A 17,356-nucleotide genomic window follows, 5' to 3' on the forward strand; every position below is an offset into this window, starting at 1 on the left:
ATTTCATAAACTAACTGTACTAGTAAAATATGCTTGAGGTCATTTTAAAAAGTCAGTGAATTTATACTGTTTTGATTTTCTCAGTGAAAGTACGTTAACACATCCTCTGCAGAGAAAAAGCATGAAGGTGGCATGTTTTTGCCGAAATTAGTGCACAATTCAATTTTTTTTGCTTAACACATTGGTAAAAAAATGAAAGATCAAATATATAATTTTATTCTTTTACACAGGGCACAAACAGACAGTAGTAGTGCATTAAAACGCGCTTTCTCTGTAGAGAATATGTCATCAAAACATGTCAAACGACAAAGTCTGTGACTGATGGGCCCAAAGGAGGCATCATTCAATGACATATCAGCCAAAGTGAAGCCACGGAAGGCATGAAAGCCTGTAAGCTTCATGCCACCTCTGCCAGCTTCCTCTTGCTGAAAGTACACTGAGGCCATTAGACGGCCGCCTTCACTCCTTTCACTTACTTTACTTTGTGTTTGAGAGCCGTTCATTAGACCCGGGCTTCAGAGACCAGCCGCTGTGCATAGAGATTCTCCTCTTTATTGATTTCACATTTACACCACCATCAGTAGAAAATAGAGGTCATTTAAAACCAGCTCGCATAGCATAAAATAGGAATCAGCTATGTGGATATCGTTGAACAGGATGAGGACAGACTGCGACGATAAAAATGATCCGTTTGACATTGTCTTCCGCTAAAAAACAGTAAGCTTAAAGTTCACAACAGTAATGCTCAGTCTGACCGTTACAGACAATTATTGAGTCAATGATTAGTGCAAAATTGGCCTGCTTATATTTCATATTTACACATTTCAATTCAAGTTAAAGGTACAATAAGTGGAAATTTCCCTTCAGACTTGATGTGATGCAAGACTGAATAATACTTAAAGGGCCCATATCTTATTTATCCTACGTTTTTCTCTTACCCCCTAAATCCATTACGTCTTAGAATGAAACTGGCTGTTTTTGTTACTGTGCCTTTAAGGCTCTTATAGATGTAAATGAGCTCTGCTCTGACAGGCTGTCCTGTATTGTGCCTCATTCAAAAAGCAGTTCTAGCTGAAACCTTCCTCATAAGGTCAGTTTGAAAGGGCGGGGCTAAACTGCTTTAGGCTGAAGTACGTAAATATGCTGTGTTTTTTTGTGACATCACAAAACCGACACCCTCAAAACAGGCTGTACTTGCAGTTTAGTTGCCATATTACAAGTAATAGATTTAAAAAAAAAGATAAACAAATAAAAGAATATTAATAAGAATGTTTTCTTTTGATAGAATTAATAATGGAGCATCTTTCATAAATGTCAGTGTCAATTTGAATGGGCGGGGCTAAACTGCTGTAGGCCGAATAGGCGGATGCTTTTTTTTTAATGCGACATCACAAACCTGACAACTTCAAAACAGGCTGTATTCGCCTTAGCCTTAGTCTCCATATATGAACTGGGGAGTGACGTTTGGAAACCTTAATAAAAGTTCACACCACATTAAAAGTCATTTATTCCAAAAAAGGAGAAATAATTCCGCTTCCCTTGACATGGGCCCTTTAATTGGCGGTAGGAATGAAACGCACAGTGGAGGCTCACAGCCTGTACATCTGGAAAAAGAGAAAACACGGACACTGGGCTAACACTGGAGGTTACATCATATTCTGAGATCACAGCAAGCGAAGCAATAAGTCAGTAATGTATGATTTGTGAAGTAGTATGGAAATATGACTCATTGTACCTTTAAAACGCAGCTATAGCTGTGTCAAGGATTGTCTGCGGATTGAGAGGCAGGACAGAAGAAAGTAGGGATGAGGTAAAGAGACGGGGAGGAAAGGAGACCTCATAGCTCTTGAAATCGAACGCATGGTCATGGAGCATTTCGCTCAGTAAATTAAGGGATATGAGTGAGAGCAGTGGAGTAGAGTGCATGTGTGTGTGTGAGAGAGAGAGAGAGAGAGAGAGAGAGAGAGAGAGAGAGAGAGAGATGGTAAAGTGAAAGACAACGCATTTCCGTCCATCCCGTAAGTAACTTAAGATCAGTCCACCCAGCTCCTCTCCCTATTTTCATCCTCTGTCTGTCTCCCTCTGCTCTCCTCTTCCCCTCTGCTCTTTCTCTGCTTGAAAGAGGACCTTCTGCTCATCAGTGCCATGGGGTCACGATGCTTTGCCATTGCTTGGATCTGGACTGTGATTACCTAAAATGAGAGAGAGAGAAGAGAGAGAAGAGAGAGAGAGAGGTGAAAGACAGAGCCTTATGCTACCTTATTTACTAATCTGGCTTTGTTAAAGGTCAGCTCAGGGCCATCTGGACACATAAGACATACACTCACTGAGCACTTTATCAGCTACACCTACCTGGAATAGACATTCACTGATCATTTTATCAGCTCCACTTGCTATGAAAGGTGCAAATGTTAATGTACAATTACGCCTGATTATCTGAAATATATGTTATAGATGTTAATAGATGTTGCTTACCAAAAAAAACGGTTTATCTTATTAACCTCAATGTTTGTGTGCATTGAAACTGAAATGAAATTGATGCTTGCAACATGTTCCAAAAAAGTTGGCACAGGGTCAACGTAAGGCTAGGAGTTTGGAAAACATTTCAAAAGAGGTGGCCTGGTCCTTCATGAGCAATGCTGAGTCGAGGCTCATCACTTTGTCAAAAATAAACTAGCAAAAAGTCTTGCTGTTTATAAAAAGCAAGGCCAAAAACTACAACTCGATGCCCATGACCTTTGAAACCAGCATGCTTCTGTGATGGACATCACTGCTTGGGCTCAGGAATACTTTGACAAAGTGCAATAAATAAACACCGTATGTTGCAGCTTTCACAAATGCAAGTTATCAACAACACCCAGAAACACTGCTGACTTCTCTGGGCTCAAGCTCATGAAACATGTATTGTGGTCTGACAAGTCAACCTTTTCGACTGTTTATGGAAATAATGTCTTCTCCAGGACAAGGAGGAAAAAGATCATCTAAATTGTTACTAGCATAAAGTTCAAAAGCCATGTCATGGTGTGTGTGTGTGTGTGGGGGGGGGGGGGTTATCAGTGGATAACTTTCATGAATGTTAAAGTGTATATGCTGCCTTTTAAATGCCAAGGTTGGTTCCCTAACCTCCAGCCCATGACTGCCCAACCACATAATGCACATGTGTAAACAGGGAGTGCAGGTGCTAGTCTGGCCTGTCTGTCTCCTATTGAAAATATGCTGCAATATGAAGTGCAAAAAATGGCAGCAAAGTCCTCATATGGTTACACAGCTGAAGACTTGTGTAACTAATGAAAGGCACGAAAAGTCCGCTTTCAAAACTGGATCAGTTTTTGTCTTCAGTCCCCAAACGATTTTTAAGTGTTGTTAACAGGAAAGGTGACGTAACACTGTGGTAAAAATGCTCATGTCCCAACTCTTTTGCAAAGTGATGCAGGCATTATTTCTGGAATGAAAAAATACTTAAAAAAAAACAACATTTATGAGGTAAAATAGCAAATATTGTGTTTTTCTACTGTTTTCAATGTAATAAAGCTTTCGTGGATTTTGAGGTATGTTTTGGATCATTGTCCTGTTCCATCAACCTATGCAATGTTTCCTTTGCTGCTATTATGCCACACAACCCCAAAGCATAATAGATCCACCTCCATTCCCAACAGGTGGCAAGGTTCTTTTCATCAAATGCTGCCCTTACTGGCCACTTTATTAGAAACACACACCATGTAGTCCCACCTTGATGTAAAGCCTGTAGCCCAACTATTGATGGCTAGTTTATGTTAGCCATTAAGTCTGGGTGATGTCTAAAAATAACTGCCATGATATGTTTTTTTTAAAGAATTGGGATTATCAACAGTAAAGTGAACAGTGAGTGGAACTACAAGGTAGGTGTTCATAATAAAGTGGCCAGTGAGTGGAAGTACGTGATAGGGCTTTCTGATAAAGTGAGCAGTGAGTGGAAATATGAGGTTGATATTTCTAATAAAGTGACCAGTGAGTGGAAGTACAAGATAGGTGCTTCTAATAAAGTGGCCAGTGAGTGGAAGTAGATGCTTCTGATAAACTGGCCAATAAGTGGAAGGACAAAGTAGGTGTTTCTAATAAAGTGGCTGATGAATGTCTCCGTCCACACTCTCACTCACACCGGCAAATTACCAGGAAAATCCAATGATTTGTTTCTTTTTGGAGGAAGTCTGGGTTTTTTCACAGGGGGCTTGGGATCTGAAGACCTCTCCAGATCACTGGGGCTGCCTTGCTCCATGCCTGCGCAAAACAACACATGCGTATTGCTTAGATGTTGTAATTAAAGAGATCAAATGAATGAGAAAGATCTGATTCACAGATCTGAAGTATATTCTCTCACATACAACCAACTCAATAACAAACATGAGTTAGAGGTGTGGACTTACCTCCCTCACAGGAGTGCGCCTTTCGGTTTCGTTGAGACTTTGCGGGACCTCCGTTTAAGTTGGCCTCTTCCTCATCCCCTAAACATAAAATACCACCACCACCATGACCATCAATGTGATCAATCCTGCCACTGTTGTCATAATAATGTCATTATGTGTTATTGAGCACATTATGATCGTCATATGGACTACTAACTATGAGCAACATGATCTTCATATTTATGTTTAATCACTTAAACGCAAATAGTACGAATATTTTCTCTCGTAGTGGTTCGTATAGTATAGTGGGCAACACCTCAGCCTTCTACACTGTAGACTGGGGTTCAAACCCCACCTGGGTAAACACCCAACACTATACCAATAAGGGTCCTTGGGCAAGACTCCTAACACCACCTTCACCTTCCTATGTATACTGATCAAATTGTAAGCCACTCTGGATAAGAGTGTCAGCCAAATGCCATAAATGTAAATGATATCAGTGGATAGAATTATTACAGCTATTGGAATTACTGTGCTGAGTCATTCTATGGAAACATTTTTGTGTCTCTAGCATTTACAGACATCCTACACTTGAAAAACACGTCAGGGTTACAATTTTCTTATGTTTTAAAATAAAACAAAAATGACACTTTCTTAAAGCCATATTGCAATATTGCAAATAGTAAATAATAATGCAAAGCAATATTGTTTTTTTTTTTTTAATTATACATATATTTCTTATGTGTAACACCAATGTGGATCGGTAACACCAGGGACACCCACGGAGAGATAAAAAGTGGACGTTTCTGCGGAATGACCCTTATAAAGTACTAAAGCTTGTAATCACATGAATTGACATTTAACTGAGCTTAAAATCAGGTAAATTAACGTTTAACTGAACCACTTTCATTTGCTTATATGCCAAATGCCAATGAAACAGCTGACAGACTCATATTTACAAATAGGAGACACAGGATTCTAAATTACCTTGACCTGACGTGATGCGTTAGACATATTATACATGGCTTTTAATATAATAAAACAGGCAGGATATGTATTTCCCAGCAATTAACACTGATTATGTTGGGACAATGGAACATGTTCCCTCATAACAATGGTGCATGGCACATTTAGCAGCATTACTAGTCCCAAATTGCCGCTGTTCTCCCTTTTTTGAAACACGTTGCAGGCATTAAACTAAGAGTGAGTGTATTTTTACAATAAAACAAAGACGTTAATACAATAAAGCTTTGAATATCTTGTTTTTGTATTGCTATCATATATATATATATATATATATGACTTTCTGTTTATTTGCATGTACCTTTTTTGGGATTGGGTTTGTAAGGTGACACCTGTGGCTGTTACCTTGACTGACAGATGAATCTACCACACTAAGCACAGGCTTGGCAGAGGCAGGTGGTACAGGAGGCGGGGCTTTATTCTCATTGGATGAGTCTTGTGGTGGCGAGGCAGCTGGAGATGTTTCAGGTGAATCATTTGGCTGGAAAATGAGGATTACAGTTAATTGAAGTCTTCATAAATGACACCAATAAGCACACACACCAGTGTGGATGCTAAATACCTTTTCAGGGATGGGAGGAGTTTGTCCCTCTGCTTTTCGCTGTTGATCTTCCTGACATCTCACTTCCTCCTTTAGATCATCTGCCTCTTTCCCTCCTTCAGTATCTTCTGTAGATTTGTCTTTAAAGCAAACAAGCAAAAATGCACACGTGCTTCATTTTTAACAGCATTGTCACAAGTCCTGGAACAGTAACATCCAGAGACGCCGTGATAAATTCATCTTAAAGAGGAATTCTACCCATTACTGATCAAAACTTGTGCAGATTTCACTCGTTAGGATGTAAACATAGAAGGACAGGAACCAGACGTCCAAAAGCAATATTGCTTATTGCCTCTGAAAGCTGCCTCACAGAATTATTATTATAGGTATTACGCAGAACGGCTTGCTGAAACTGTGTTTTGTGATAGTTTTGAAAAAGGTCTTGTCTGAAAAGTACAATATTTTATGGCACAGAGGTGCATGCAGGGTGTTAACGAAAAATAGTCCCTAGAGAAAACTTATTTTCATGCATTTACCAATATTTTACAATTAGCAGCACTGGATGGATGCAGTGCAAACATGAACATAAATAAGGTATAAAATGTAACATTTTCAGCCTTACTGAGATTTTGAGATTACTAGCAGTAAAGTCTCATGAAGAGACTTGAATGAGATAATAGTTTTATAGTCCATGTGTCCAATTATTGTGAATGGAAACATCTTTTATGCTTATATTATAGTTTAAAATGTTATTTCATCACTGTTCTTAGTAGCATCACCAGGGATTGAACACACAACCTCCTGATAATAGGGCCAACGCTTAGAGGTTACTTCACTTGGGAGCCCCCTATATGTATATTTCCTGATGATTGGACCCATAGACATGCCCCAGAACTGCTTGGGATAAAACCTCTATTTATTAACTTACATTAAATGTAAAGAATGTTTTTGCCTGCTGCTGTAAAGTTACCACTTTGGAGATACAAGCTATTTTGGGGGGAGGAGTTAGATATTGCTGCTTATTTCAAGAAATCTTACTATTTTTGCCTACTGGCTGATTTCCTTTCAATATATCTTTTCAAGTTTTGGTGAAATTTATGATGAAATGAGCCTTCAAGGATTATAATAAACTGAGTTGATGCATTGTGAGGTCAGAGATCCTCGTCTCTGAGCCAGCTGCATTACCAGAGCTCTCCTCCAGATGGCGCTGCCTGGTGTGGGCCAAGCTGGGCTTGCTGCTCTGAGGAGGCGGCTCTGGCCTGTGTCTGCTGTCTCGTGACTGGGACTCTGTAGCTGATACTGCGTCTTCCTCCTTCTTGGCCAAAGACAAGCTCAGGCCTTGACCGTCTGACTGGCCGTGTCTGTCCATGGGGGGCGTCTGACCTTCGGCCTGTGACTCAGGCAGCCTGGATGTCTCTCTGCTGGCCAAACTGACCTCTTCTGAGGAGCCAAACACTTCACTATAGTCAGGGGATTGCTGTGGGAATTAATACGAGCCCAATTACAAATGAGAGAATGCAAAGTATAACATAATATAATAAATTAGAATATTTTTGTGTATCGCTGTTGTTGGACCAAAACCTTGTATCACAATTTTTGATTTTCAGTTTTTGACATAATTTGAAACTACATGTTGTCCTTTATATTGTGTGTAAATTTCATGAGAGATGGACCAGAAGAAATCACCAAAAATGGCTTGGTAAAAATTCTCTTTCCATTGACTTACATAGAAAGTAATGTGTGTTTTTTTCTTCTCCTGTAAAGTTACCATTTCTGAGATACGAGGTTTTGCACCGACAACAGCGATATGTTTTTATTTTTTAAATAGAAATAAATACAAAAATCTATATAAGCACATCAGAGCTTTTACCTGCATGTCTCAACATTAATTAATTTCATATCTGTACAACAGATATATTTGGTGCTGTTTATATATACACAGTATGTACACAGGCACATACATTAAGCATAATCTGAAGTCTGCTTATAGTTATCTATATTTCTATGGTTATAACTTATCAATTTTCTTATATACATTAATAGTTTTTCCTGATTATATTTGTATACTTTGTATGTTATACAATATACAATATACTCATCTGGAAAAATAAAGTGGTAATCTGTTAGTAATCTGTTAGTTTTAACACACTAGCTTATGGTAAAACTTTCACCCTTGATATGAAGAGCAGGTTTGGTCTAAAGAATGATTTTCCAAACTATTGTGAACAGCACTTCATACAAAGTCATACAAAATCATAACAGATTGTGAAAGTAGGGGGACCAGTCATGCCGTGGAATAGCATTGATCAATTTTCCAGCCCTATAAATAAACATTCAGATAATATACTCAAATAATCATGACATTTTGAGGTACATATCTAAAGATACTGAGCTTTTTTCATTTGAGAACCTCTAAAGCTGGATTCCTACATCTCTAAGAGTGTTTTTTGACTGTTACGGCTGAGGCAGTGGAATATCAGCACTTCCTTACAACTTTTCTTGCTGAAAAACAAAAAAGTTGAGAAACATCTGTGTGAGTTCACAAATTCCAAGCCAGATGATTCAAGACAGGTTTAAAGTTTGGACATTTTAACAGCATCAAATCTAGACTGGAAGTCTTTGTGTGGACACTCAGCAGAAACAGAAAACCTGAGCTAAAGTAGGCTGTCTGTAATAATGGAGCTAACACTGCTGTAGTTTCTCAAAAGAGTGCCCAATTCACAAGATTACAGCTCAACAGAGTTAGCTGAAACATTCTAAGGTACGTTTTTCATTTATATGCTGAGCTCACAGGCTCCACTGTGTGTTTTCCTCTTATTGCTGTTCTCTTCTGTCACTTTCAGGGTGAAATGAGATGGTTTTATGGTTGCTTCAGGATCAAGCCTGAAAACATATGTGTGCTGCAAGGCTCTGCCATACCAAACTCCAACTATTACTACAGCATGGACACAGCAAAATTAGCAAAAAAACTGAATGGAGAAAACTCGAAATTCAAAAAACCCAAATATCGCAAAAAGAGTTTCACGCTAAGATGAGGAGGAAAAGCTAGAACATCGCCAAAACATGAAAAAGAGTGGTGGAAATGGGTTTTTTCAAATAAACGTGCCGTAACTGACCCTATTGGACATCAGGGAACACATAATTGAGTTAGCTAGCCATGTTATCAGTCATTGGGCGCAGTCTGCAGTTTAAAATGAGGACTGAAACGAGCAGAAATAACTAAGAAAGAAAAAGAAAGGAAAAACAATTTAAAGGGGTTTAAAACGTGAATGTAAAAGTTGTGCTGCTCTTCTTGGGAGTTAATCCTTGTCCCTACGACATCACTGATGCATTTTATTCCTTGTTTTTTTCCTCTGAAATGGCTTCGGCAGCAAAAAACATGTTTTTCAACCCTTTATAATGACACAGTGATACACAAAAATAGCCAAATATGACTGTTCCCCTTCAGCCTTTTACAGAATGTACTGTCCTTTCACTGTAAGGACATGCACTGCATGATTAAGTATAGAGAGGGTATTACATCCAGAATGAGTTTTGGCTCTGAATAAGCACTCAACATTCCAGATCTCAGTGTTATTAAATGCTGCAAAGCTGAATCTGAACCAGACCTGTGCTTTTATACACTCCAAATGTGGAGAAGTGTGGATAACATTCTATTCGGCAACTAGAACTAGAGAAGCATTTTACTGCAAACTGACAAGCCTGAGATTGTTAGTCAAGTGCCTTGATTACAAGGCCCTTAAGTTGGAGAGGCACTTTTTGCTTTTGACTCTCTCTCCTGCATCTCTCATTGGCTGTTGACTGAATCACTTGTTCAGTTATGACACTGACCATCTGACCACCAGCTAAAGAGCTGGTGAGTGTTATCTTGTGTCTTTTGAAAATTTTGAGAAATGTAAAGATCTGAACTGATTTCTGTTAAAACACAGCTTTAATGTATTTAGTTACTGCAAACTATTCAAAAATGGCCTAATAATATCTGTCTGCAGAGCCACAGAGCCACGGTTTCACACCAGTTTCAGTCCAGCAGGTTCAAGCCAGTGGCATCCAGTGCACGCGCCAACGCTTGTTTTGGTTCAGGCTAATTGGCATTTCAGTCGCTTTTGTTGTGATAAATTTGCATTGGGCTAATTGGGGTTTTTGGACGTATCCCTAACGAAAAAAATCCAAAGGAACCATCAAGTGTTTCTTTTGGTTTCTGATGGTTTTGAAATGTTTTTTGGATTTTTAAATGGGTTGATATTACAATGTGAAGGATCCTAATGGATCCTGGTTTAACTGGTTACGAACAGCTGATTCCAGATGCATTTGACAGTTTCCTACTGAGATCTAAAGATGTTCTACAGAAAACTATTGGTCTCTATTGGAAACCATAAAGCTAATTCCCATTTGAAAGCAAAAAATTCCAGATGTATTTGACAGTTTCCTAATGGGATCTAAAGATGTTCTACAGAAAACTATTGGTCTCTATTGGAAACCATAAAGCTAATTCCCATTTGAAAGCAAAAAATTCCAGATGCATTTGACAGTTTCCTAATGGGATCTAAAGATGTTCTACAGAAAACTATTGATCTGTATTGGAAACCATGAAGCCAATTCCCATTCGAAAGCAAAAAATTAGGTTTTAATCTTTTTTTCATCAGGGTTGACATGTACGGGGTAAATATATCAAAGCACAGCTTGTGTGACCTGGGTAAGGATATGCAGACACCCCAAAATCAGACATGATATTCTACAAAACTAAATGGGTGACATTGCTCGTATATTTGCAACAGTCCCCTTTCCTGAATGGTAATATGCATAGCAACATATGCAACCAGCATAAACACTCACCGTTTACATTAGAGATGTTAGAAATGGGGAGAACGGCCACTGGTTTAAAATATAAACGGGGACGATTGCAACACTCAACTTCTCCAAAGTGCTCATGTTTTAAAAGCTACTGTCTCAAACTTTTAGTAGGCAATGCTGAAACTTATCGATTAAACTCTCTAATAATTATCATGTGTGTTTTGAGGCTGGCTTAGTGTAATGGAGCATACTCGTCTCTGTAAGATGCAGGAAGAGCTGACGGGCTTTATTTCCGGCAATGGAATGCCCTGTATTGACCGTCCAGTGAGCTGAGGCGTCCTCTGAGCTCCAACCAGTCTCCCATTGGCTCCTTCCCGTGCTGGCTCCATCCCACCGCGGTCCTTAGGGTGTTGAATGATGGAGTACACATTCTCTGCAATGACACTGAGGTATGGAGTGAGACATAATAATAAAAATAAGTTGGGGAAAAATGAAAAGTGCACTACATGAAAGTGCACTTGGATATCTTCACATGTTTTCGCCATAGGAGAGTTAGTCTCTCAAACAATTCAAGCCATCTAAGAAATCATCAAAGATGGCAATCATCCCAAGCTGCCAGTGCATTGAGATTTATAACAACAACGTTTTTCAATTTAGAAAAGTGTAGCCCAGTAAGGAGAGGCAGCAGAATGAGCTGATTCTTGAAAAAGGATCGTTCTTAAAAAATACATGAATATATTAAAAAAAGGTTTGCTTGTGCTATCAGTCAAAAAGAATACGTTCCTCTAAGCAACTGACTGAGGATCTGAAAATGAAACTAAATGATGCATATAAAACAGCAGAAGGCTATAATAAGATATCAAAGCACTTCCAGTTATTATGAAATATTTGTAAGACCAATACAATTCTTACAAAACTGCTCATATGCTGGCCAAAAACCCCTATATGACAGCAAAGGACATGTTCTCAAAACCTCTTATCTCCAAAATGGCAACTTTACAGGAGAAGAAAAAACCTTCTTAACTTGTAATTGAAATAATGTGCTTTTTTTCCCCAAGTAATTTTCCATCCATTTCCACTGATTAATTTATCATGACATTTTAACACAACGCACCAGACAATGCAAAAAAGCACATAATGAGTTTTTTTTGCAAGTTTATGAGTGTATATTTTTTATACACACACACACACTGGCCACTTTATTAGGTAAGGTTATTAGTAAAACGTTGGACCCCCTTTTGCCTTCAGAACTGCCTTAATTCTTCGTGTCATACTTTCAACAAGGTGTTGGAAACGTTCCTCAGAGATTCTGGTTGGTTATTTGAGTTGCTGTTGCCTTTCTATCATCTGGAACCAGTCTGCCCATTCTCCTCTGACCTCTCACATCAACAAGGCATTTTCGTCCACACAACTGACCGCTCACTGGATATTTCCTCTTTTTCGGACCGTTCTCTGTAAACCCTAGAGATGGTTGTGTGTGAAAATCCCAGTAGATCAGCAGTTTCTGAAATACTCAGACCAGCCCGTCTGGCACCAACAACCACGCCACGTTCAAAGTCCCTTAAATCCCCTTTCTTCCCCGTTCTGATGCTCGGTCTGCACTTCAGCAAGTTGTCTTGACCACCTCTACATGCCTAAATGCACTGAGTTGCGGCCGTGTGATTGGCTGATTAGCTCTAACTGAACAGGTGTATCTAATAAAGTGGCGGTGGATATGGGTGCATATATATAATTTACTATTTAGCTGAAGGTGACAGTTTTTGATTAGAAGTCCTGTTTTCTCTGTATCTTTTCTTTTACATTACATTAACATGTTACAGAGTAAAAAAAACTTTTACATTCATTTCAATTACAAGTTAAGACGTTTTTTTCCCTGTTCTGTAAAGTTACCATTTTGGAGATTTTGGAGGTTTTGCTCCAAGAGTGATCATGTCCTTTCCTTGCTTTGCCTTTTTCTTGCTTTGCCTTTACTCTGTATCTTATTTTTTCTTTACCTTTTTCATTTTTCATTCCACCCACTAGTTAGGACTCCCCCAGTCACATGATACCACTAAAGCTAGGAGGGTGAAGGCTAGCACAGGCTTCCTCTGAGATCAGTGAAACCAGCCACCGCGTCTTTCCGAACTGCTGCTCACGCAACGTCATTGGACAGCCGGACACACTCGGGGGAAAGCGCCGACCGCCAGATCTGTTACGTCAGCTAACAGACGCCTGCGCTGGCTAGCATCGCGTTGAGTGATGGGGGAGAAGGGGGCCATCCTACCCACCCAGAGAGAACGAGGCAAACTGTGTTCTCTTGGATCCTGGCCACAGACGGCTGTAGCATCACCAGGGATCTCCTGATGACAGCCCCCTCAAATAGATCACTTTATATTTCACTGGAAATTACCCGACAGTAAAGTGATGTCATCTGTTTTATTCTATTAAATACCTGCTAAATACCTGGTGTTCATCCTAATACTAAAAGCTAAAACTTACTAAAAACTAAACTAAAACTATTACTTTGTAGCAAATGAAAATAAAAGTTAAATTATTAATGCACTCCTAAAAATATAGATAGATAGATAGATAGATAGATAGATAGATAGATAGATAGATAGACAGACAGACAGACAGACAGACAGACAGACAGACAGATAGATAGATAGATAGATAGATAGATAGATAGATAGATAGATAGACAGATAGATAGAAGAACGAAGCTTACTTAGTGCGACATTCGTCCCCACAGGCCCCACTCTGGCCAGCAGGCTCTGCCTCCTGATAGCACGCTGAATTGCGGTTCTTCCTGAAGCCTGAGAAGATGGACAGCACACTACGTCTCTTCTTACGCCTCAGAGCCTGAGCATGATGGTGGGAGGACAGCTGACTGTTGACCAAACAGGGATGAGAGGTGTGATGAGAATCTGCCAGCAGTTTCCTGTTCTAGCTAACATCAACTAGCCAGGGTCACAAAGGATCTGATATTTCTCTTTTTTATTTTAATATTATTATTTTCAAAAAAATGCAACTCAAGAACAGCACAAAGAAACTTCATATCAGATGATTATAACACTGCAATCCAAAAAGAAATACTGTGTCTTTTCAGTTTGGTATGAATGCACATTGCACGTCTAGTCCATTCACATTGTGTTTTCCAATATTTTGACTTTCCTATTCCTTAAATCTACCATCCACTTTATTATAAACAACTACCACTCACTGGCCACTGGGAGACCAACCTGCTTTATAGGTCCTCTATATAAGTATAACTGTGATATCTGTGATCCAGGACTCATTATCCAACATCAGTACCTGACATCACTAATGCTGTTGTGGCTGAATGTTCCAAAATATCGCAGCTGTTGGAAAAAAAAACCTTGCATTTCCATTTTTGTTGTTTTTTTTGTTTTTGACATAATTTAAAAATTCCTGTTTCCTTTCACATTGTATCAAAATTTCATGAAAAGTCCAAAATGACTTGGAAAAAAAGTCTGGCTCCATTGATTTACATTAAAAGTAGGTTTTTTTCTTTTCATGTAAAGTTACCATTTAGAGATACAAGGTTTTATTCAAACAGTGATATATAATACGTATGTACACACACACACACACACACACACACACACACATATATATATATATATATATACACTATGGTGCTAAGCCTTCTAAGAAAAGTACTAAGGTCCTGTTAACACCTTTGTTTTCTAAAGAAACGTTGGCTAAGGTGTCTACAAACTTTTGAACACACAGTGTTGCATTTAACAATCCATATTCTAGCTGATGTGTAATACTTTCGCAATTACAGCATAAATGTAAGAGACCTGTCTGGTAGGACCCTCTTGGTGTAGAAATCTGGCAGGCCGTCATCCAACAGGTTGACTCCCCCATTCTCAGAAGAATGCTGCACAGCAAGAAGAAAACACGATGATAAATGAATTGGAAATAAAAGATAAAGAGAAAACAGATGTTTTAAAATTCTAGCGTATGGTCCCTCAGATCGTCCTGAAGCTTTTCACAGATTGGCAGATAACTTTTTTCCCTGATGCTGCTGCCGCGTCCTCTGTGCCTGCCTTCGCTCGACGCGTTAATATGATAAGCAAAGGTGACAGATCTGCAGGAGGAGACTCGACTGTAGCCTGCAGCCCTTCAACTTTAAGCGAACGTGATTAAAGGGAGCGACTCATAAGAGCGCTAAGACTTTGAAGTTGTTGCAGTCTATTTCTGGCAGAGTGAAAACATGGGCGAAGGCTCTAAACCCGCATAGACACAACGCATTTAGGAGACAGAGCCAAGATTCATAATTTAGAGAGGAGAGCAAACGGAACGGTAAGAGAAGGATTAATTATCCACTACGTGTGTGGTTTCTGACACTGCGTGATACGGTGGGCAGGCTTCCACCCAGCTGTCGAGTTAAATTCAAGCGAATAGCTGAAAGGCCGCGGAATATATGCAAATTAGGCTGTTTCCATCAGAGCAAAATGATCCGTGTCACGTTTTTAAAAACACTGGGAAATTTGGACGGAAGCTACAGAGAAAATCTTCACCAACTTGTCACTGGAGTTTTGTTTAAGTCGTTGGCTGTATTTTATTTTGTAGGAGTGTAAAGAAAGTTTCATGAGCACAAACTTAGGTCCAATCCCATTTCCCCTTGTTTCTGAGTGTCACCTTGCCCCCTGTGACTGAGTTATAAGACGTAGTGGTTGAAATCTTCCCCTACAAAACGGGACCCTCAAATAAACAAGACCATTACTTCATTAACAGTCCACTAGTTCTGCTCTGAAGGCGACCCTGCCAGTGTGTAGTGATGGCAAAGGAGGGTAAAGTTCAGCTCCTCACTACTAGGCTTTAGATACATTTAGGGCATCATATGCCTTCAAAGGGAGTGGGACCGTTATTGAGTATTGCCCACCCCTAATTCTTCAGTGATATGAAGCTGAAGTCAGCTATTTGCTAGCTTCTTATTCAAATTTTCCAGGTCCACCTTAAATGGTGAAGCAAGTACATTCTGGTGCTTCAGGCATCAACACTGCTGGACTTTTTAAGGTGGAACAGGAAAGTTAGCTACCTATCTTACTGTTAGCGATTTTTTATGCTTGATAGCTGGTTGACATGCTTGACAGGTGGTTGGTTAGTGTGGTGGTTAACACCTTTGCCTTCTACACTGTAGACTGGGGTTCAATCCCCCACCAGGGCAGGCACCCTACACTATACCAATAAGAGTCCTTGGGCAAGACTCCTAACACCACCTTGGCCTACCTGTGTAAAATGATCAAATTGTAAGTCGCTCTGGATAAGAGCGTCAGCAAAATGCCATAAATGTAATGGAAAATGATATGAAGAAAAACGAACATGACACACTGAAACATCATTAAGATAATGGAAATTGTTAATGGTAAAAAATTGTCATATTGTGGGTTTTTGTGGTCGCTTATGCTGGCAACTTGCTGGTTTTTCTTTTTTTCTCATAACACTTCGTTTGGGGTAAGTCTCTGAAAAACCTCTAGAGGCAGGGCCATGCAGCCCTAGCACGAGGCACCCAAACCCTAATGTGGTTCAAGGCTTCAAGGGGAAAAATGGGATTAGGCCTTGAAATACACTTCATTATTTCCTCCTATTTGTATTTATTTCTCTTATCAGTCAGAGAGGATGTTTAATTCAGCAACCAGTTGTTTCCTACATTATCCAAGTCATTAAGCATTACCTGAGCAACATTAGGAACTACATTATACGTCCAAATGAATGTTGACACACCTCTTAATTCAGGCCACACCCATTGCTAACAGGTGCATGAAATCAAGCACACAGCCATGCAGTCTCCATAGACATACACAGTAGAACGTGTTGTACCAAAGAGCTCAGTGACTATGAACAGGGCACCATCATTGGATGCCACCTTTACCACAAGTCAGTTTGTGTAGTTTCTGCCCTGCTAGATTTGCTCCAGTCAGCTGTAGACATACTTAAAGAGGAACAGATTGCAAGCAAGACACTTGTCTCTATAGGATTAATATAGGACATGAGATTTAGCTTATTTGTAGCATGTATATAGCATTATTCATATTTCATCTGCCACATAATCTCATAATTCTGAGGTTGCATTGACAACTGGGGCAAAAATGTACATTATATAATAATATAATAGGGTTTTAAAATGTTTTGTTTACCACATGGCAATTTTCAAAAATGCCATTTTTTCCCTCATTAAGAACCTGCCTAATATACACTCACCTGCCACTTTATTAGGTACACCTTCAATTGCTCAATTGCTTGTTAACACAAACAGCTGATCAGCCAATCACATGGCTGCAACTCAACGCATTTAGGCATGTAGAGGTGGTCAAGACAACTTGCTGAAGTGCAGACCGAGCATCAGAACGGGGAAGAAAGGGGATTTAAGTGACTTTGAGCGTGGCGTGGTTGTTGCTTTATACACCTGTGGCCATGGAAGTGACTGGAACACTGGAATTCAATGACTTGGATGGGTGAGTGAATACTTTTGGCAATACAGTGTATTTTATGGTATCACGCCTCCGTCAAGCTCCAAGACTAACCGAGACTACCAACCGAAGCAGTCTGCAGGCCTCGGTGCTTGGTTTTATACACCTGTGGCCATGGAAGTGACTGGAACACCTGA

At 39.5% G+C, this 17,356-nt stretch overlaps 1 protein-coding gene across 2 annotated transcripts in view; it reads right to left on the minus strand.

Annotated features, from left to right (window-relative positions):
* Window positions 1-536: 536 nt before the first annotated feature.
* The window catches only part of carmil3 (capping protein regulator and myosin 1 linker 3), a 137,492-nt gene continuing 120,672 nt past the window's right edge, over window positions 537-17,356 (minus strand). For both annotated transcript variants that reach the window (XM_037534266.1, XM_037534274.1), the window contains 9 exons: window positions 14,544-14,623; window positions 13,445-13,606; window positions 10,989-11,181; window positions 7,132-7,423; window positions 5,968-6,086; window positions 5,751-5,886; window positions 4,404-4,481; window positions 4,150-4,257; window positions 537-2,192 (listed from right to left, as the gene is read on the minus strand). In XM_037534266.1, coding sequence (XP_037390163.1) covers window positions 2,152-2,192; window positions 4,150-4,257; window positions 4,404-4,481; window positions 5,751-5,886; window positions 5,968-6,086; window positions 7,132-7,423; window positions 10,989-11,181; window positions 13,445-13,606; window positions 14,544-14,623 — 1,209 coding nt within the window. In that variant the 3' untranslated portion in view covers window positions 537-2,151. The remainder of the gene's footprint in view (window positions 2,193-4,149; window positions 4,258-4,403; window positions 4,482-5,750; window positions 5,887-5,967; window positions 6,087-7,131; window positions 7,424-10,988; window positions 11,182-13,444; window positions 13,607-14,543; window positions 14,624-17,356) is intronic.

The sequence above is a fragment of the Pygocentrus nattereri genome, chromosome 2 (genome assembly GCF_015220715.1).
Source record: "Pygocentrus nattereri isolate fPygNat1 chromosome 2, fPygNat1.pri, whole genome shotgun sequence".
Taxonomy (NCBI): domain Eukaryota; kingdom Metazoa; phylum Chordata; class Actinopteri; order Characiformes; family Serrasalmidae; genus Pygocentrus; species Pygocentrus nattereri.